Source organism: Lithobates pipiens, unplaced genomic scaffold (assembly GCF_037356315.1).
Source record: "Lithobates pipiens isolate NorthernLeopardFrog02 unplaced genomic scaffold, aLitPip1_a1.2 Scaffold_16, whole genome shotgun sequence".
In the NCBI taxonomy this organism is placed as follows: Eukaryota; Metazoa; Chordata; class Amphibia; order Anura; family Ranidae; genus Lithobates; species Lithobates pipiens.
In genome coordinates, this window is record NW_027507748.1 from 203,698,828 (window position 1) to 203,720,466 (window position 21,639).

General features: G+C 45.4%; 1 protein-coding gene across 1 annotated transcript in view; it reads left to right on the top strand.

Annotated features, from left to right (window-relative positions):
* The first annotated feature begins 2,274 nt into the window (after positions 1-2,274).
* LOC143982306 (amine oxidase [flavin-containing] B-like) overlaps positions 2,275-21,639 on the top strand; it is a 77,467-nt gene continuing 58,102 nt past the window's right edge. Inside the window, exons 1-2 of the mRNA XM_077480915.1 lie at positions 2,275-2,464; positions 19,375-19,469. Of these exons, the coding sequence (XP_077337041.1) occupies positions 2,419-2,464; positions 19,375-19,469 (141 nt within the window). The 5' untranslated portion in view covers positions 2,275-2,418. The remainder of the gene's footprint in view (positions 2,465-19,374; positions 19,470-21,639) is intronic.

The following is a 21,639-nucleotide window of genomic DNA, read 5'->3' on the forward strand; positions in this document are numbered from 1 at the left end:
ATGGGCACTGGTCAGGTTGCATTTCCTGGGCACTGGTAAGGCTGTATTTCAATGGCACTGGCCAGTAGGGTCATATGCTTGGGTGGACATACACAAGTATATACAGTAATATATGTATGTGTGCGTATATATCCCCAGAGAGCCCCCCACTTACATCAGGGTCCCCAGAGAGTCCCCCCTTACATCAGGGTGCCCAGAGAGCCCCCCCTTACATCAGAACAAAAATATTACAGCGCACACATGTAAAACTAACATTTACCTCCAACAAGGCTTTTTAACCACTTCCCACCCGGCCAATGTACAGCCGGGTGGGAGCCGCCTCCTTCGAACTGGACGTTCAGGAATGTCCGTCAGAAGGAGGGGGATCACGCGGGCCCGCGCGTGCCCACGCAGCGGCGCGATCCTACATATGTCCCACTAAAATCACATGTTCCAATGATTATCTGCACACATATGTACGTGATCACCTGCACACATATGTACATGATCATTTGCCCGTGATCACACAAACCAATTATTATACACTTAACGGAATTTTTTTTTACCAAAAACATGTAGCAGAATACATTTTGACTTAAATTTATGACAAAATTAGATTTTATTGGATTTCTTTTAAAATGGAAAAAATAAAATATTGTTTTTTTTTTCCAAATTTCCGCTTTTTTTGCACTTATATCGCAAAAAAATAAAACGGAGTCGTGAATAAATACCACCAAAATAAAGCTCTATTTGTGCGAACAAAATGATAAAAATTTCATTTGGGTACAGTGTAGCATGACCGCGCAATTGTCATTGAAAGTGCGAGCGCGATGAAAGCTGAAAATTGGGCTGGGAAGGAAGGGGGCGAAAGTGCCCTGTATTGTAGTGGTTAAAAACATCTAGACATTTTCAAAAAACATTATCAAAATTTGGTCACACCATATTGCTATACGGTGCTTAAGCCCACTTACTGCGACAAAGTACCCCATAATTAGTGGGTCCTACACTATCCATAGACTAGGAGATCCTGCTTCTCTGAACCATGGGAGCTATACTCCTCTATATGGGAGAACATGAGGTCTCCAACATGACACAGGTAGTCACTAATGAGAGGTACTTACTGAGGGAGTAGGGTGCTCCACCCAACAGGATTTGGTCAGAATCCATACAATAGACCAAAAAATATTTGGGGTGCACACCCTAAAAAAATGAATAAAGATGGTGCTGCCATAAGACCATACAACAGAACAAAAATATTACAGCGCACACATGCAAAACTAACATTTTACCTCCAGCAAGGCTTTTTAATCTCTCTGGGGACCCTTACATCAGGGTCCCCAGAGAGCCTCCTCCTTACATCAGAGTCCGCATAGAGCCTCCCCCTTGCATCAGGGCCCCCAGGGTCCCCAGAGAGCCCCCACTTACATCAGGGGTCCCAGAGAGCCTCCCTTACATTAGGGTCCCCAGAGAGCCTCCCCCTTGCATCAGGGTCCCCAGAGAGCCTCCCCCTTGCATCAGGGTCCCCAGAGAGCCTCCCCCTTGAATCATGGTCCCCAGAGAGCCCCCCACTTACATCATGGTCCCCAGAGAGCCTCCCCTCCCCTTGGGGACCCCTGCAGAGACTCTGGGCCATGGGCCTCAGATTTTGGGCTATAGCCCCAAAAGCCATCCCCTAGCGACACCACTGCTGGTAAGGCTGCATTTATTTGGCACTGGTAAGGCTGCATTTAATTGGGGGGGGGGGGGGTCAGCACAAAGCGTCACCTCCCTGAAATTTGTTTTTGCAGGTTGGGATGTCTGTAAAGGCCTCTGATTAAATGCTTGAATAATTGTAAGGGTAAAGCTTAGTCGGTATTATTATAGTTATTGAGTAAAATGTATTTACCATACAAGTGTTACTTAAGGAGACCATGACAAAAGGGGCTATAACATTTGCCTTCTTCTCTTCACCTCAATTCCAACGTTCAGTAAACTACCTATAGGTAAAAGTGGTGTAACAGTTTACAACCACTTTAACATTCTTTTGCGAGAATAAAGTTAAACAGCAATGTGTTGTGTAATACAAAAAAACATAAGAAAGTAGAAAAATATAAACGTTAATAATTTACAAGGATTTCCAGGAGGGCTCATTGGATAAAATATTATGAAATATTTAACTGGTTACTTTCAGCAAACTAAGCATTTAAAGAAGAAAAGAAATGTTGCTTATAGGAGATTAAATATACTCCACACTATGTAAATAGGCCAGATTCCAATTACAGGATCTCGGTACACCCACTCCTCCAGCAGCCAATCCTATAGCACTCAGCTCCTTCTATTGTAAGCAACTGCGGGCTGTGCGAGAACAAAAAGGGGACATCTCTCACCTCTGACAGTCTCAGTCTGGAAAAGACACTCTTGCATACTAACCAGGAGTCCTGGGAAGAGAAAAGCAGAACAATGAGGGACGCTTATGATGTCATTGTCATTGGTGGAGGAATTTCAGGTCTGTTATTGTAGAATGCGTGCTTTGTGAGAGACAGTGTGCAAGGGCAAGGTGTTCGGAGAAAATAAAGCCCCTTACACACTATCATATTTTCTGCTGAGTTTTTCCTTCAGATTTACCAAAACCATATAATATGAGGTTAAACCTCAGGAGTTTCAATTTTTTATGCAATCAGGCAGGCCATTGCACTACATGGTTTTGTTAAATCTGAAGGAAAAAATCAGCAGAAAATCTGATGTGTGTATGGGGCTTAAGATGAATAAATAGAAGCATTTCTGCACAACTACTATGAAGATGTCCATGTTAGAATGTTTAGATGAAGGACGGCGCTGTTTTTTTGTAGTGTTTGGGAAAGGTGGGTGTGTCTGGTACTGAAGAATACAGCAAAGAACATTTCCATTTATGTATATTGTAAGTATTGTATTTGAACTAGGAATAGAAGAGTGTACAGCATTATATTCTATGCATTGATGGTTATTACCTGCATATTCTATGCATTGATGGTTATTAGCATGCTCTCAATTTTTCGGTTGGGAAATGTTCCTATCCGAAAATGCGATCGTCTGTGGCAATTCCGACGTGCAAAATTCCTACGCATGCTCGGAAGCATTGAACTTCATTTTCTCGGCTCGTCGTTGCACCGCGTTCTTGATGGTCATAATTTCAGTGAACTTTTGCGTGACCATGTTTATGCAAGGCAAACTTGAGAGTAATACCGTTGGAAAAGCCATCATATCCTTTTCCGACGAGAAATCCGATCATGTGTAAGCGCATTACAGGTTAATTAGGATGAACAAAAGGTGAAATTTTACACTGTTCGCAAAAATATCCTCCGCCACAGATTGAGGACCATGCAGTGCATTTTTTTTTAATTGTCCTGAGTGAATCTGAAAATTAAATTTGCTTGGATCCCGAATAACAAGCCTGAACTTCATGACTAATTACAACAGAGTAGCGTACTTTCAGGTCTTGTTTTTTTGGTTAAGGCTGAGTTCAGTCTATTGAGAACTGGACGCAATAGTAGGAGACTTTGACCAACTCTCTATGAAGCCGGTTCACATATCTCTGCTGCGGCTCTGGTGCGAATTTGGTGCATTTCAGGTCCGAATTCAGGCCAAAATTCAGGCTGAAATTGGACCTGAAACAGTAAGGCCACTTTCACACTGAGGCGCTTTACTGCCAGTAAAAACACTGAGCGCTTTTGAAGAGCTTTTCAGGCGCTTTTTAAGAGCTTCCCATTAATTTCAATGGAAAGGGGAGTTTTTCACAGCCCTGCCAGCGCACTGCCCCAGTGTGAAAGCGTTCATTAATTTTAATGGAAATACGTTTTCGTGAGATTTTTAGGCAATGTTTTTAGCGTGAAAGCGCATGAAAAGCGCCTCAGTGGGAAAGTGGTCTAAACGGGGACACACCTGATCCCTGCTGTGAACCGCATGCGAAGATAGTGTGAACCCAGCCTAAGATAGTGATGGTAAAGGTTTGTTATTTTTTTTTTTAAATAACAAACATGTCATACTTACCTACACTGTGCAGTTCGTTTTGCACAGAGTGGCCCCTATCCTCGACATCTGGGGTCCCCCGGCGGTGCTGGTAGCTCCTCCCCGCATTGTATAACCCCCTAGGAGAAGTGCTCTCCCGCGTTGTTGGATTTGATTTACAGCTGTGGGAGCCAATGGCTATGCTGCTATCAATCTATCCAATCAACAGCGGAGAACCCGGGCAGAGAGGAGAGCGTGTCTCCGGCGGAGGGAATACATGACTCAGGTGGGTAAAGTGGGGGGGGGGGGGCACTGGGGGGCCTGTCAGGGACAGAAGATGCCTATCCATTAAGGTGAAAAAGCATGAGGGTTTACAACCACTGAGCTTTGAAATCAGTAGTCTGATAAGGGATGTGTCACTGTTCTAAGGACCCATTGGGTTCTGTTCTCTGTACTGGTGTCATTTGTGACACTAATCAGTGTTAGGGCAGTTAGTGGTAGGCCCAGGTAGCTTTAGCCCCTTGTTAGGGGTACCCCCCTGACAAGGGTTTAACCCCTTGATCACCCCTTCACCAGGGATCACCGTATTAGTGTTACGGGTGACGCTGTGTTAGCGGGATCACCTCCGATACCTGCTGGCATCTGTGTTTAGCCCCTCCACCCAGCCCAGCCCACCCAATTGCAGTATCAATCGATCACTGTCACTTTTAAAACACTAAACTGTTAGCGTTCACAGGGATCAGGCCTGACTCTGCGAACGCTGCTGTTTTTCACGAAAGATCTCTATAGATCTATTGTGGACCAAAGCAATTTGTATGCTGGTCAATTCATCGCCGCTAATCCCCAGTTGACCCTTGCCAGAGATTGGAAACCTATTACAGTTTCCGAATTTAAGACCTCCCTGGGCCTATCCCTCCTCATGGGCATAGTTTAAATAAGTGAGTTGCAGTCATATTGGTCCACTGACCCAATTCACCATATGCCCGTGTTCTCTGCCTCCATGACCAGGGCACGATACGAGCAGATCTTGCGGTTCATGCACTTCAATGACAATGAACTCTGTCGTCCTCTGAGTGACCCTGAATATGATCGGCTCCACAAAATTCAGCCTCTCGCAAACCACTTCAACCAACAGTTTGCAGCCTTGTTTACCCCCGCTCAAGTTGTCTGCATTGATGAGTCCCTGATTACCTTTTCTGGCCGCTTGTCATTCAAACAGTATCTTCCCAGAAATCGTGCTACATACGGGGTCAAGATGTATAAGCTCTGTGACAGGGCAACAGGATATACATATAGTTTTATGGTTTACGAGGGAAGAGATAGTTTTGTAGAACCTGAGAACTGCCCAGACTACACTGGTAAGATTGTGCCACCCTTATTCGGAAAGGGGTACCACTTGTACGTGGGCAATTATTACACAAGAGTGCCACCTTTTTGTCAGTTGTTTGATCATGGAATTGGCGCATGTGGCACTGTGCAATCTAATTGCTGGGGCTTACCCCAGCGACTTGTAGATTCCCATTTTAGGCTAGGGGAGAGAGCCTGCTTGAAATTTAATAATTTTCTCGCTGTGAAGGGAATAATAAGAATGTTTTTGTTCTGTCCTCCCTTCACGCAGACACAACGGTCCAAATTCAAATGGCGACTGGTGTTGTGGAGAAACCCCTCTGTGTCCACGAATATAATCTTAATATGGGTGGTAGGGGTGGACCTCGACGACCAGTTGATGGCACTGTACTTAATTGCTTGTAAGGCCAGACGCTGGTACAAAAATATCTGTATACTTATTGCAATTGGCTCTGCTGAATGCTTAAGTGCTATACAAAGCTTCAGGATGAACTGGATCCTTCCTTAAATTCCAGGAAGAGATCATCACAGCCCTTCCGTTTCCAAATGGTGCTGTGGCCCAACTTCTCAATGTAAATGCAGTGAGTTGGCTGCATGGGAGGCATTTTCCATATGTCCTCCCTGGTACCCCTAACGATCACCTCAAAGAAGATGTTGTGTCTGTAGCAAGTGTGGATTTAGGTGTGACACCCGTTATTGTTGTCTCCTGAGTACGAGGATACCACATGTGTGAGACTTTTTGGGAGCCTAGCCGCGTACAGGCCCCAGAAAAACCAATCACTGCCTTCAGGTTTTTTAAGAGTGTAAAATGGTGATTTCACCATTCACAGTTATGGAGGCCCTCAAATGTCCAGATAGCACAACCCTTCCCCCCAAAATGACCCCATTTAGGAAAGAAGACACCCCAAGGTTTGCTAAGAGTCATGGTGAGTATTTTGCAGCTCTCATTTGTTTTTGAAAATGAAGAAAGAAAAGGAAAATGTATTTATTTATTTTTTTTTTTCAATTTTCAAAACTGCGCTCACCCTTATTTGGTTCATCCTGCTCACCAGGGTTAACCCCTGCAGCAGCCACCGCGCCCTCTGGTACAAGCTGTTTTGCAGTTCCTCCTGCTGGCACAGCAGACATATTGTCTACCTTATTTTTGCGCATAAAAGCCTTACCTATCATGGAAATAAGATTTTTACCCCCAACTATCCCAATCCATTGTACTCCTCAGCACAGATTCATCCGCCCAAGGAGACACAAAAGAACAGACGGGCTTGGTTGCCACAGGCCTGGTTGCAGACTCATTACAGAAGTCATTGTAAATCATGTCAGATTGTGGTAATACGAGTTTTAATACAGCAGGTTGCAATACAGGCATACCCCACTTTTAAGTACACAATGGGGTTTATTTACTAAAGCTAGAAAGTGCAAAATCAGGCTCACTTCTGCATAGAAACCAATGAGCTTCCTAGTTTTATTACCAAAGCTTAATTGAACAAGCTGAGGTTATAAGCTTCTATGCAGAAGTGAGCCTGATTCTGCACATTTCATTAACACAACAGCAAACTTTTCATTAACTAACTAGCGCCCGGCCGTCGCACTCCCCCCCCCCCCTTATCAGCTGAAGAGAGGTGACGGAAACATAAAGAGAGCGCACATTTTCGCCGGAAACCCCCCCCCCCACCGCTTAACAGCTGATGATAACCCCCCCCCCAATTTCTGGAGAATGTTGGGGATCGGGCCCTGGGGCCTAAAACTGTGTAAGGGGCCCCAAAATTTGTGATGCCTGCCCTGCCCACGGCAGTAGTGGGTAGACATGTGTGCCGTCAATAAATTTGTTTCATTTCGTTCTGCTCCATTTCATATTAGAATTAATGCATAATTCATGTCCGAAATTAAATTTGGATTCGTACGAAATTTAAATTTTCTTCGTTCGTTATTCTTTTCGGAACAATTACGAATGTTCGTTATGATGAATTTATCATTATGAGGGGCTCCCATCATCGCTGTGCTGACTTCCTGGGTTTAACTTTTTCACTTTTAGTTTTGTTAACTTTTCATAACAATTACAAATGTTTCTTATGATGAATTTATCATTATGAGGGGTTCCCACCATTTCTGTGATGAGTTCCCAGGTCTGTACACCCACTGTGTCCATTATGAGGGGTTTCCACCATCCCTGTGCTGAGTTCCCAGGTCTGTACACCTGCTGTGCCCATTATGAGGGGTTCTCACTATCCCTGTGCTGAGTTCCCAGGTCTCTGCACCCGCTGTTCCCATTATGAGGGGTTCCCACCATCCCTGGGCTGAGTTCCCGTGTCTGTACACCCACTGTGCCCATTATGAGGGGTTCCCACCATCCCTGTGCTGAGTTCCCAGGTCTGAGTGTATACCCGCTGTGCCCATTAAGGGGTTCCCACCATTCCTGTGCTGAGTTCCGGGGTCTGAGTGTACACCCACTGTGCCCATTGAGGGGTTCCCACTATCCCTGTGCTGAGTTCCCCAGGTCTGTACATCCATTGTGCCCATTATGAGGGGGTCCCACCATCCCTGTGCTGAGTTCCCAGGTCTGTAAACCCATTGTGCCCATTATAAGGGGTTTCCACCATCTCTTTGCTGAGTTCCCGGGTCTGAGTGTACACCCGTTGTGCCCCTTATGAGGGGCTCCCACCATCCCTGCTGAGTTCCCGGGTCTGTACACCCACTGTGTCCATTATGCGGGGTTCCCACCATCCCTGTGCTGAGTTCCCGGGTCTGAGTGTACACCCTCTGTGCCCATTATGAGGGGCTCCCACCATCCCTGTGCTCAGTTCCCCAGGTCTGTACATCCACTGTGCCCATTATGAGGGGGTCCCACCATCCATGTGCTGAGTTCCCAGGTCCCATTGAGCCAATTATAAGGGGTTTCCACCATCTCTTTGCTGAGTTCCCGGGTCTGAGTGTACACCCGTTGTGCCCCTTATGTGGGGCTCCCACCATCCCTGCTGAGTTCCCTGGTCTGTACACCCACTGTGCCCATTATGAGGGGCTCCCACCATCCCTGTGCTGAGTTCCCGGGTCTGTACACCCACTGTGTCCATTATAAGGGGTTCCCACCATCCCTGTGCTGAGTTCCCGGGTCTGTACACCCGCTGTGCCCATTATGAGAGGCTCCCACCATGCCTGTGCTGAGTTCTCGGGTCTGTACACCCACTGTGCCCATTATGAGGGACTCCTACCATTCCTGTGCTGTGCTGACTTCCTGGGTTTTTTACTTTTAGGTTTGTTAACTTTTTGTAACAATTACGAATGTTCGTTAGGAATTTGGATCCAAATTCGTAAACAAAATTTCCTATTTCGTACAAAATTCGGAAGCATAGCAATTCGTATTTCGGATCCTCCTGAATGTACGAATTTTACGGAAATTCGTATGAATTTTTGATTCGTACTAAACTAATCGCACATGTCTAGTAGTAGGGGTCACCATCTTCATTTGAGTACTGCGTATTATGAACCAGTCCTCTGATGCACTTTTACTGGCCAACTCCCCCTGGTGGCCATGGGATGAGACTACAGCAGCTATCTCCCAAGACCACACTCTCCCAGCAGAACTTTGCTGGCTCTCTCCAACATGCTGTATTGGCTCCTCCTGAAGCCACTTGCCACAATCCTTGTTAGACATATCCCATGGTACACAGACAGCCCGATTGGCTTCCTCTGTGTCGCCATGGGTAACCACTGTCGGTCCCAGTTTTTGGTTAGCCTCTCTCCTTTCATATAGCATGGACTGCTCTCTGCTGGATCCTGTCTCATGCTATGACACATTCACATATTTCACAATAGCTACTGTTTTAACTGCAGCAGCGTTGCCAGGGGCAATAACACCCCTCTTCCAGTTATGGACATCCAGCCAATCTCTCCTTGTACTGAAGGTTGACTTGCCACTCCTGCCAGGTGCTGCTTGCACTAATCTACTACAGATTCAAACACAGGTGGACTTTCCTTATTCGCAGTCACTCCACTGCACAGAGCAACAAGAGGAGCACTGTCTCTTTAAGGGCCCTCTCCCTTCCAGGTACACCACCTGCTGTAGAGCACAGGCAGTTTCTGGCGATAGCTCACTGGTTTATGCAAGGATCTTCAGTTATGCCCGCATCTGAGCACCACTTGTAAACTTGGGGGTTGTTTAGCTCAAGTATATCGCTTACCAGTGAGTGGAGTCCACACCAGTTGTGCCATTTAAGGACTTTTTGGCGCACTTTTATTAAACAAAAGAAATGAACAGTCCATCCAGAATTTCCACGCAGGGGTTTCAACTTCACAATAATATACTGTACATACAGTCATGCGGATCAGGCCTTCCACTTCAGGCCTTTGTCTGTTTCCCACAGAACGTTCCCTTGTCACTCCATATAGATAACAGCCACTTGTTGCTCTGACCCTCAGGCTTGGGTCTCTGGCTTCTCTAGGGTTGCCACCTGTCCAGGATTCACCGGGACAATTTGGGTTTTGAATCATGTGTCTGGGTTTCAGTCTACCTTAAACCCAGACACATTATTTAGACCAGGCTGTGGCTCCCCAAGTAGCTGAGATAGTCATACACAAATCTGTTGCCATCCGGGCAACTGTTTGGGTGCAGGTTTAACTGAAGGGTGGGGTGATATTGTCAGCAAGAGAAATTTGGCCACACCCACTGTGTGCCAAGGCACGCTCTGTGTGCTACAATACTACTTTCCTTGGGGCACCCAAATGTATCCCAGGTCTTTTATAATCCTATGGTGTCTACAGCAAAAAAAAAAAAATGTATTGCCATGTGCTGCAAAAGTGTTCGGGTTTGGCTGGAAGAAAAGGTGTCATCCCTAGGCTTCTCCCTTGCCAGCCTGGACTCCTTGGGATAGTGAAACCCAGAACCATGGACAGGTGTCTACAAATAACCCAGCACACACTCGACCAGTCAGTATGCTGGTGGATCCCCAAACCTGGACCCAGGACAGGGGATTTCATCCCACTCGGATCGCTCCAGACTGCCATTAATCAAGGCAGGTGGTGGATCCAGGCTTGAAAGTCGGGATGACGTGCTGTGACCTGTTTTCGCTCTCCGCTGAAAGCGGGTCACAGGAGGGCAATAAAATTGCCCTCCTGTAACACAGAGGAGAAGCCCAGCCTAAAAATCTCAGGCTGGACTTCTCCTTTAAGTTTGTCAATTAGGATAAATCTACCTTTCCTAGAGTTTTTTCTTTAGGATTCCCTCAACGTATTGTCCCCTCATTAAAAAGATATGATTCTCTTTGTTGGAACGAAGTATCCATCACTGGAGGGTCCTATGCTTCCCTGAATGGTCAGCAGCAGGACTAGTATCTTAATACAGATTCCCTCTATAGGGGATAGTGTAAGTCTGCAGGCATGTACTGGCCATCGGGACTACAGGGAGTTTCCCGTTGGGCCGATGGCTCAGTGGGCCGATTTCAGTGACAAAGTAATGGCTGTGCTGCTCGCCCTCAACTTCACGCTGTGATGTGAGAAAGATGAGAAAAATACAGAGGAGATGTATGTTATGTTACTTATGTTTTTTTTGCACAATTGTGTATAGTTTTATATACTGTTTTTGTGCTGGTTTGCAAAATTAAAGAGGGCTGGTGTGGATGAAGTCCAGGGCCAAATTTTTGTCCCAGTCAAGCCCTGCCTTTGTGGGACCTAATCACTGGGGGATAGGTCTACTTTCTGTAGCCAAGCTGCAGACTTCTGAGGAAGTCTCCTTAGATTTCTTGCTCTCTTCTATTATCAATCAAACATACATTCCTAGTACTAGTACTAGAATTCCTACTCCTCGCTCAGTGAAAGATTATTCTTCATACAGTGGTAGGGTGGATGATTCCTAGAATCATATACAGTAGTTGGTAGGGGCTAGGCAGGGATGCAGTGTAGCAAGCTGGCAGCGCACCAGAAACATCTATGGTTGTTGCTTGAAAGGTGTCCTAATTATCCTTTTGGTACTGGTATTCTTGTAAACCAGTTTAGGTTACGGTATATCCTCTCCTTCAGGAGGATTCAAGGTTAGTTCCCTTAATTTTTTCCAGGTTAGGCTCTTTCCCATTTATCCAATTACAAGTATGCTGATTGGGCTCTCACATTTGTCTTTTCAGAAGTTTTCTGTTTAATCAGGTTTCCTTATCATAGACCTCCCTTTCCCTGAAGTCAAGCATGAGGAGTGTTCAGCTTCATACTATTGACTGGCTGGTCTTTTATCTGGACCTTCTGGGGTTGATTTACTAAAACTGAAGAGTGCAAAATCTGGTCCAGCTGTACATGGTAGCCAATAAGCTTCTAACCTCAGTTTGTTCCATTAAAGTGGTTGTAAATGCTCAAGGTTTTTTAGAATGCATAAAGGTAAAAAGCCTTCTGTGTGCAGTAGTCCCCCCAATACCTTCCTGAGTCCCATTGTGATCCAACGATGTGCACGAGAGCTTCAGCTCACCTGTGTCTCTTGCTCCTCCATTGGCTAAGACAGCAGCGGGAGCCATTGCACACTCTGCAGTTGGACTTCTTTTGAATATCCTGACAGTTTAAGAATTTCTAAATACCTACATTATGTTTCTCAATCGATGATACAGAAAATATCATTTTTGTGCTTACTGTAAATATCTCCTTTGAAGTTCACTGAGGGACACATATCCTGCCGTTATTTATTGTCGGGCCATTGTGCCTCCTGCTCACAAAATGGAGACATGATGGTTGGAGGCTTAACTATATGAGTATATATATATATATATATATATAATGGTTATCATCAGATCTTTGGCACTCGGAAACAGAAGAGGGAGAAGATCTTCTTCTTCATGTCGGTTGGTAGACTGCAGTGCAGAGGCGGCTCTTTAATTAGGCAAATTAGGCGATCGCTTAAGGCCTCGCGCTCACAGGGGCCTCGCGACCGCACAATTTGCCTACTGAAGAAAGGGGAGCACTGCCGTAACTTGGGCAGCTGGTGGACCCGTGCTGCCCCTGGGTCTGATGCCACAGCTGCGGGAGTCGGGACACTACTAGCAGCGCTGCCTGCCTGCACTGAGCAGTGAGGGGGAATCGCTGCAGCGGGGAATAATTACAGGAACCATGCCCTGCATCTGTGTCCGTCCAGCAGATGAAAGCTCTAAAGATCCGCCCCCCACCCTTCCGCGCTGGACGGACACTGATACAAGGCACCATGGTTCCTGAATTGCTCCCCTGCAGCCTCATCTCGGTCAAAGCCTCGTGTCAGGCAGAGTTTTCTTCTCTGCCCGACACATCACATCATACTGCTGATGCAGACAGCAGGACCTGCGGGCAGCGATAGCGGGACTCGGGAGCCCTGGAAGAAGTACACGCACAGTGAGTAGAGGGCTGTGTGTGATAGAGGTGGAGGCTGGGCGGGACTATGGGACTACAATCTCCAGCATGTCTACGAAGGAGGAGCACTTATTGTGGGGCTGGGGGTGAAAGCATGGTATATAAGTCCCACTTGAAGTGTAGGTGAGAGCACATGTGTCTGGATGGCAGGAGGAGGAGCTCAGAACACCCTGATTTTTATCTGCAATCAGTGGTGGCTGGTGTTTTCTTGGGGGGGGCTGGCAAACAATCCACCCCCCGCCAGCCCCCTGTCAGGTCGCAGATGGCACAGTGGGCCCCCCCAAGTTCAGGAGCGGCACCGCCCCCGTTAGTCAGGTTAGTCAGTCAGGGCCCGCACTTACCCCATATAGCGAGCTTCTCTTCCCCCGTTCCCCAGTGTCTCCTCCCTCCTCCTCCTGTCGGCCGATCGGATCTCATCTTCATTCGGCCAATCGAGTGACGGGTCCCATGGCCTGCTTCCTGATTGCCCGGGAGGACAACTGGGTGGGCTTGGAGCACAATGCTCTGCACCCCAAGATCACCTTTTTTTGAAGCCTATTAGAGCCTCCAGCTCTAATCATGGTAATCCATTCTTTCAGCGCCCTGTATGTGGATCAGGGGGCCGGGCACATAGATGGGGAGGGCGGCACCCATGAGCCCCTAATGGACAGTCTTCCACTGTCTACGATCCTACAGTACAACACTGCCCACCTATCCTAATTATCACATCAGCCCCTCCCCCTCTTCTCCTACCTACCCTCCCCTCTATCCCCCCTCCCTGTGCCCTCTAACCCTCCTATCCCCCCCTTCCCCCCCATTTCCATCACCCCTCACTTTCTCTTCTCTCCTCCTTCCCCCCTCCTCTCTCTCCCCCTTCCTCTCTTTATCATTCCCCCTATGTATTTTCTCCTCCCTTCCCGTTTTCTTCCCCTCTGTCCTTTCTGCCTCCCTCCCCCTGTCCACTCTCTCCTCTCCCCCTCCCTCCCCCTGTCCACTCTCTCCTCTCCCCCTCCCTCCCCCTGTCCACTCTCTCCTCCCTCTCTTATCTCCCCCCCTCCTCTCTCTTCTCCCCCCTCCCTCACTCTCTTCTCCCCCCTCCCTCACTCTCTTCTCTCCCCCTCCCTCTATCTATACCCTCCCCCTCCCCTCCATCTGTCCACACTCTCCTCTACCCCTCCTTCCTCTCTCCCTTCCCTCCCTCTCTTTGTCCCCCCCATTCTCTCTGCCCTCTCTCACTCCCTCCCCCTCTCTTTCCTTCCCCTTTGTCCTCTCCCATCTTCTCTCTATCCTCTCGCCCTCCCTCTGTCCGCTCTCTTCTCCCCCCTCTCTCTATCCTGTCCCCCCCTCTCTCTCCTCTCCCCCTTCCCTCTGTCCTCTCTCTCTCTCCCTTCTCTGCCCCCCCGCTCTCCCCCCGTCCTTTCTCCCCATTCCCTCACTATGTTCTCTCCCCCCCTCCCTTTGTCTTCTTTTCCCTACCCATATCCTCTCTACACCCCTTTCCTCTGTCCTCTCCCCCCTTCCTCCTCCAGGGTCATGTACTGTGTAAAGACCACTGCCCTCTACACCAGAAGCCTGGGGTCTCATGGGCACTATGAACAGTGAGATCCAGAGGGGTGGCCAGGATACTTTGAGTTAGTTCAGCTTTGAATTTTTTGTGAAAAGGTGAACTTGCCCTTTAAGCCGTCCAAACTATCTCAGGCCATAAAAAAGGCCCTATAGGTGTTGCATTCCTGTTACCTACCTGGGGGAACATTCAGGAGACCTGAGCCCCCAAAACCTATCATATACAGATCTAGACTAGCCAGAGGAAGTGGTAAGGCTCCAAAGGTTGTTATTGGCTTATCACTTTGATGGATGGCCTCCTTTACCAGTAGGGTGGAGAGGGCAGGCCCAAGCATTCTACAACAGTGGCTGGTAAAGATTTGCATAATGTCACCGCTCCAGGCTTTACCATCCATTGCCAAGCGCTCTCTCCTCTCCCCTGCAGCCACTAATGACTGACACGGGGGATCATGTGACCAGACCAGAGCTAAAAGTCCATGGGTTAGGGGGGCGTAAATTACTTGCCTTGCCCCAGGCGCTGACAACCCATGCTATGCCACTGGTAGAGAGAGCTGCAACCTTGAGCTGTCAATGTTCTCTTTGTGCCACTCACAAATGGTGGTCTGATGACAAGACACACCCAGCTGAGAGCAGAGCACAGCCTTGGAAAGGGAAGGACGGTCTGGGTGAGCTCGCCGGTGTGATATGATCCAATACCATACTGGAATCCTTGAGGACTGGCCATGGATGGATTGCCATCAGTTAATTTTACACTGTACATTGCAATGTAGTATTACATTTTTATTGCTTTAATTATTCTTACCATTATGGGCGTGAGTGGGGCCTCATGTCTAATTTTTGCCTAAGGCCTCACAAAGTCTAGAGCCGCCTCTGCTGCAGTGCTATAGAGTATATGTATTCAAAATAATTTCCTCAACTGTGAAATACAATGTTTTGTTTCTACAGTATATGAAAGGACAGTATAGTTCAAAGAGAGGCATGCTTGCATTTTTTTCATGCCCTGAGAAAGCTATGTTACTACCATTCCCATGCATGTAAAACATTTGATAAGAACTTTGCTTCTAGTTCACCACTTGATATTATAATGGATACTGCTTGGCAATGATCCCAACTGCCTAATTTTAAGTTAGTTTCTGTAAAGAAATTAAACAAGCAAACATTCTTTTTTCTATCACGTAGACACTTGCACTAGAAAAAAAAATGCAGACATATTTAGGATCTCTTTTATTTCAAATTCTTTTATTTTTGTTACATTGTCTTATGTTAAATGGTTTCTGAAGCAATTAATACAGAAAATATATTTTGTGTTTGTGTACCACAATGTTTATAATAAACGTGATGTGATATAGTTTTAATGGTACATACTGTATTTTCAAACTTAACCTGATTCCAACACTTTAAAAATGTTGGTATTGGACTGCAAATATTAGTTTGCTGAACATGTAAGGCAGTGGGAGGAATCAGATCCTATCCACATGTGTCTATGTGAGATCACTTGTCAGGTAGCTAATGTTTTTCAGTACTGGTCCAGTAATGAAATGAGCATTGTAATTTTCATTTTATTCTCTATCCATTCTATCAAGATTAAATTGGGCATGAAAAACAGTGAACTCTTTTTTTCTTTTCTTTATGCCCAAGTGAGCAGTCAGTCAGAAGAGAGGAACCATGTGAAAAGATTCCAGCTTAACTACCTGCTCCCTAATGACTTATTATGATAGTTTTTATGATTCTTAACTTTTTTTTTTTAACATCAAAAGTTTATTAGAAAGCACAGTAAATGTTCACATAACAAGCACAAGATGTACAAAAGAATACAAAAGTGTTATATCAAAAATGGGTTGGTGATTAGGGTTGTGAATTCTCCCACATAACACGACTATAAGTAGAATCAATACAGTTATTCTGTAGGGCTTCTAATAAGGTCTTGTGAATATCTCATTTAGCCTATAATAGCCATGATTCTTATTTTTTCTATGTAAAAAGGAGACATTTAAAATATACATTTTAATGTAGCAAACATTTAAAAGCCCAGTTGAAATCAAAGAAAAACATACAGGCATACCCCACTTTTAAGTACACAATGGGGTTTATTTACTAAAGATGTAAAGTGCAAAATCAGACTCACTTCTGCATAGAAACCAATGAGCTTCCAGGTTTTATTACCAAAGCTTAATTGAACAAGCTGGGGTTAGAAGCTCATTGATTTATATGCAGAAGTGAGCCTGATTTTGCACTTTCCAGCTTTAGAAAAGAAACCCCATTGTGTACTTAAAAGTGGGGTATGCCTGTATATGACCAGACCGTGTATTAACAACAACTTATCCCATTATAACTTAGTATAACATTGGGTAGCATTACATCAAGATGATGTTATACTATGTTATGGATTCTCATTAAGGCAATTGTGAACTTTGTGGCTTCCTCTCAGCCTTTTGCAGTTCCTTTGAGGTAATTTCCTGTCTGACCGTGTGTCACTTCCTGTGCACCAGCTTGTCGGAATCTGCTGTACAACCTCTCCACACTGAACATCATCTCTCCAGCTGATTCTGGCCTCTTCCTTGGAGTCACCTGTTTATCAAGCAATTTTCGCAGTGCCTAAGGCTGGTATGTTATTACTCTCATCTTTACAGTGTATCGATGTTCCATCTAGGATTGAAAAGAACTTGGGGGTCTTAGTAGATGATAGGTTCAGCAATGGCATGCAATGCCAAGCTGCTGCTAACAAAGCAAACAGAATATTGGCATGCATTAAAAAGGGAATTAATTCCAGAGATAAAACGATAATTTTCCCATTCTACAAGACTCTGGTCTGGCCACACCTGGAGTATGCTGTCCACTTCTGGGCATCAGTCCTCAGGAAGGATGTACTTGAAATGGAGCAAGTACAAAGAAGGGCAACAAAGCTAATAAAGGGTCTGGAGGATATTAGTTATGAGGAAAGGTTGCAAGCACTGAACTTATTCTCTCTGGAGAGACGCTTGAGAGGAGATATGATTTCAATTTATAAATACCGTACTGGTGGCCCCACAATAGGGATAAAACTTCTTCGCCAAAGGGAGTTTAACAAGACTTGTCACCACTCATAAAAATTAGAAGAAAGGAGGTTTAACCTTAAACTACGTAACTGAGCTCATTAAGGCCAGCCATACATGGAGTAAATTTCTTTCCTGCAACCACAGGTTGCAAAGAAATTTGCTAGATTCCCACCATTCTCCTGGCGAGCCATTGCCATTGCAACCACTAGTGATAATCTCAGGTTAAACCCGGAATGCTGGTTGTACCCAAGTTGCTCAATCGATCAACTTGGTACATTCAGCCTGTTTATACACAGTTTGAATCTCGGATGGTTCCTGCTGAACTGGCCAAAATTTAACCACTTTCAGACCGGACCAATTTGCTGGTCAAAGACCAGACCACTTTTTGCGATTCGGCACTGCGTCGCTTTAACTGACAATTGCGCGGTCGTGCGACGTGGCTCCCAAACAAAATTGACGTCCTTTTTTTCCCACAAATAGAGCTTTCTTTTGGTGGTATTTGATCACCCCTGCGGTTTTTATTTTTTGCGCTATAAACAAAAATAGAGCGACAATTTTGAAAAAAACTCATTATTTTTTACTTTTTGTTATAATAAATATCCCCCAAAAATATATAAAAAAAACATTTTTTTCCCTCAATTTAGGCCGATACGTATTCTTCTACATATTTTTGGTAAAAAAAATCGCAATAAGCGATTATTGATTGGTTTGCGCAAAAGTTATAGCGTTTACAAAATAGGGATAGTTTTATAGCATTTTTATTAATAATTTTTTATTATTATTTTTTTTACTAGTAATGGCGGCGATCTGTGATTTTTATTGTGACTGCGACATTGTCGGGGACCCATCGGACATTTTTGACACATTTTTGGGACCATTGTCATTTATACAGTAATCACTGCTATATAAATGCAGTGATTCCGGTGTAAATGACACTGGCAGTGAAAGGGTTAACCAGTGGGTGGCAGTGTAGGGGTTAAGTGTTCCTAGGGGTGTGTTACTAACTGTGGGGGGGTTGGGCTTTCATTTAGTGTACACTGATCTCTGCTCCAATCACATGGAGCAGAGATCAGCGTCACTAGTTGCTAGGCAGAATGGGAAAATGTTGTTTATACAGCATTTCCTCCATTCGGCCGCTCCGTGAGACGATCGCGGGGATGCCCGCGGCGATCGAGTCCGCGGGTCCCCGCGACTGGACTCACGGGGGTCCCGACCAGCGCGGGAGCGCGCCGCCAGCGGCGCGCTCCCGATGGCACGGCGGCAACGAATATTGGACGTACATGTACGCCAATATGCCTGCCCGTGCCATGCTGTCGACGTACATCGTCGTGCGCTGGTCGGGAAGTGGTTAAACTATGTATGGCCTGCCTTACTGGGCTCTAGCACCATTTAGTGACCGCCTAACAACAGCATTCTTGTTTGTGTGTTTTTCGTAATAGGGTTGTGGAGTCCATAAGAAATACGTTCAGTTTTTTTTTTTCTTTTAACCAGCTGGTTGCAGATGTGTGATGTGGGGATCGCCCACTGTGCTATTGTATTCTGACAGGGGGACTGCCCCCCACCACCACTGCCAGTATACACTGATAAGCACTTGCAGCCATTGGCTGCAACTGCTGATCGAATGCTAGTTTTCCAGAAAGACCATTCAACAGAAGTTGGTCCTGTTGAATTGGCTGACGTTTGTTACATGTGAACTGGACTGTAGACCTAGTGCGCTTGGTTTTCTGTGTCTGATGAGGGGTATGGCTGTTACTCAGCTATGCCAGCACAAAGGACTGAGGTTGGAGCCCATAAAACAGTATTTTTCCTGAGCGAAAAGTGTATTTTATGGAGTTTTTAAACAAATGTCAGTCACAAATAACATGTGGTGGCAAAGGACTATAAAGAGATTAAAACAGGTGAGACGTTAATTGTGACTTAAGTATAATAACGATAGTAAGGAAAAAAAACAATGCCCTTTCCTCAACAACATTTGAACTATTTGCACAGTATTGTTGCGCAGCCAAATATTCTGAGGATTTAGTAGACACATCAGATTTGTGAATACCATAGATAATATACAAACATTTAGAGTATATTTTTTGTATACGTTTTTGGGTGTTGAATTAAATACACATTTTTTTAGATGTTAATAGCTAATTTATGCCAATTGTTGATTTAGGACTTACTGCTGCCAAACTACTCAAAGAATCAGGAATTAATGTGGTGCTATTAGAAGCTCAGAACAGAGTTGGTGGACGAACGCACACAATTCGAGTAAGTAAAACAGTCATGGCTCCATTAACATTTATACTTCGGGGTTGATTTACCAAAACTGGAAAGTGCAAAATATGGTGCAGAGAAACCAATCTGCTTCTAACTTCAGCTTGTTCAATTAAAGTGGAAGTAAACCCATGGATTTAAACAGTTAAAAAAAAGGCATGCCGGGAATGCTAAATGAACATTGGCTGTGCTCTCAGCCAAACTATCAAACCATCCAATGGCTGGTGTCATAACAAATCACATGTGCACCATGTGCACATTGAAAGATAGCAGTTGAAGATTAAACAGAGGCAAAGATGGCAGCTTTCTTGGCTGAAAAATATAGGGGAGTTTACTTCCACTTTAAGCTGTGCCAAATAACCTGGAAGCTGATTGGTTTCTATGCAGATCTGCACCGTATTTTGCACTTTCCAGTTTTAGTAAATCAACCCCAGTATGTTTTGGCTTTGCTTTATTCCATATTTTTTATTTTCTTGCTTGGTCAGTGAACCATGGGTTGTCAAGGTGACATGTTTCGGGGGTTTACTTTCTTAAGCCTAAGAAGTGAGCTTGAGAAAGGGTTGTATTTTTTTGAGAGCTACAAGATGTTTGTAAAATCTTAACTAGATTTGTACCGGATCTGCACTTTATCATAATGTTAGCAGAGGGTTAACCTTTTCCTTTGCGCTCTGGACTTTGGATAAGATGCAAAAACAGGGAAAGGCCAAAGTTCAGGACAGGCAGCGAACAAGTGCATACAAGATGAAGTTGATAGACAGAGAAGCTGGAATGCAGGAGCTAAAGCCGGTCATAGATGGCTTGAATCTCGGCTGGCTTATCTATAGGCAGTGTTAGGAGACTTGTTGGCCATAACAGAGCAGATGTGCAGAGGAATGTCTGCTATATTTTTCTGCCTGCCTGCTGGATTAACCTGGCTGCAATCAGCTCCACTCAATAGTGGTCTGCCGGCCTCCTGTGCCTCAATCTAGCACCATCCTTACACCTGCTGGTCCGTAGAGTATTCCTGCTTACACAGATGGTACATCAGCATCATCTGCTCTGGTCCTGCTCTGTATTTTTGAGTCTGCCTGAGTGATTGCTGGATACATCTGGCTGTTTGCCATCTTACGGCCTCCTGTGCTGACGGTGGCCATCTTGCTACACCCGGCCAGCCAAAATGACATAGAAAGTGTCAGCGGCCATCTTGCTAAACCCTGGACAAAAAAACAGACATAGAATTCTACTAACTTTAAGACTTTTAAACATTTAAACTTTTTTTACTTTAGCTTTTCAACGGACATCTCCTCCCGACGTTACCCGGGTTGCCTCAGCCTGCAGCACCTGCTGGCTGCTACCCCTTCCACCACCACATAACCGATCACCGCCACGCCAACTCTGCTCCAGGATAGAGCCTGAGAGGTGCCATGGCACCTCAAGCCACTCACTTCATAACGCGCACCCCATCAATTATTCATTTGACACTCTCTACAGCCTAAAAAATAATGCTACAACATTACCAACCACCACGCAAACAATACTACAAAAAGAACAACTTTTAAGAACACATTTGAAACCAACCACACAAAACAGGAAAACACAACATCCAGGACAATACATATCATGCACCCTGATCAACACTAGATCAGCAGTCAAGCACAAACACGAAATTCATGATTTTATCACTCAACACAACACAGACTGTCTCTTCATCAAGCCTGCTAACACCTGACTGTAACACTATTCTAAACACGTTAGTGCCTGAGAACTACCGCATCCTAACTGAGCACAGAGACAGTCAAAGAGGAGGTGGCCTAGCAGTGATCTACAAAGCTCACCTCACATTCACAAAACCAAGTTTACAGAGCTCACTGCCATTCATGGAAACACTCACACTTCAAAGTCAAACAACCCCCCCGGGACACCTTTCACATACTACTGTGCTACAGACCACCGGGTCCAAAGACACACTTCCTTGCACCTTTTATTGAATTCATCTCTACATAGACCTTGAAAACCAAAAATATCTTGCTACTTGGGGACTTTAATCTCTGGGCAAACTCCTCCCAGGACTCCATCGCTACCGCTTGCATCAACCAACTGTAAGCACTAGGCCTGCAGCAACTGATAAATGCTCCTACGTATGCTTCGGGCCATACCCTGGACCTTATCTTCAAACAAAACATTG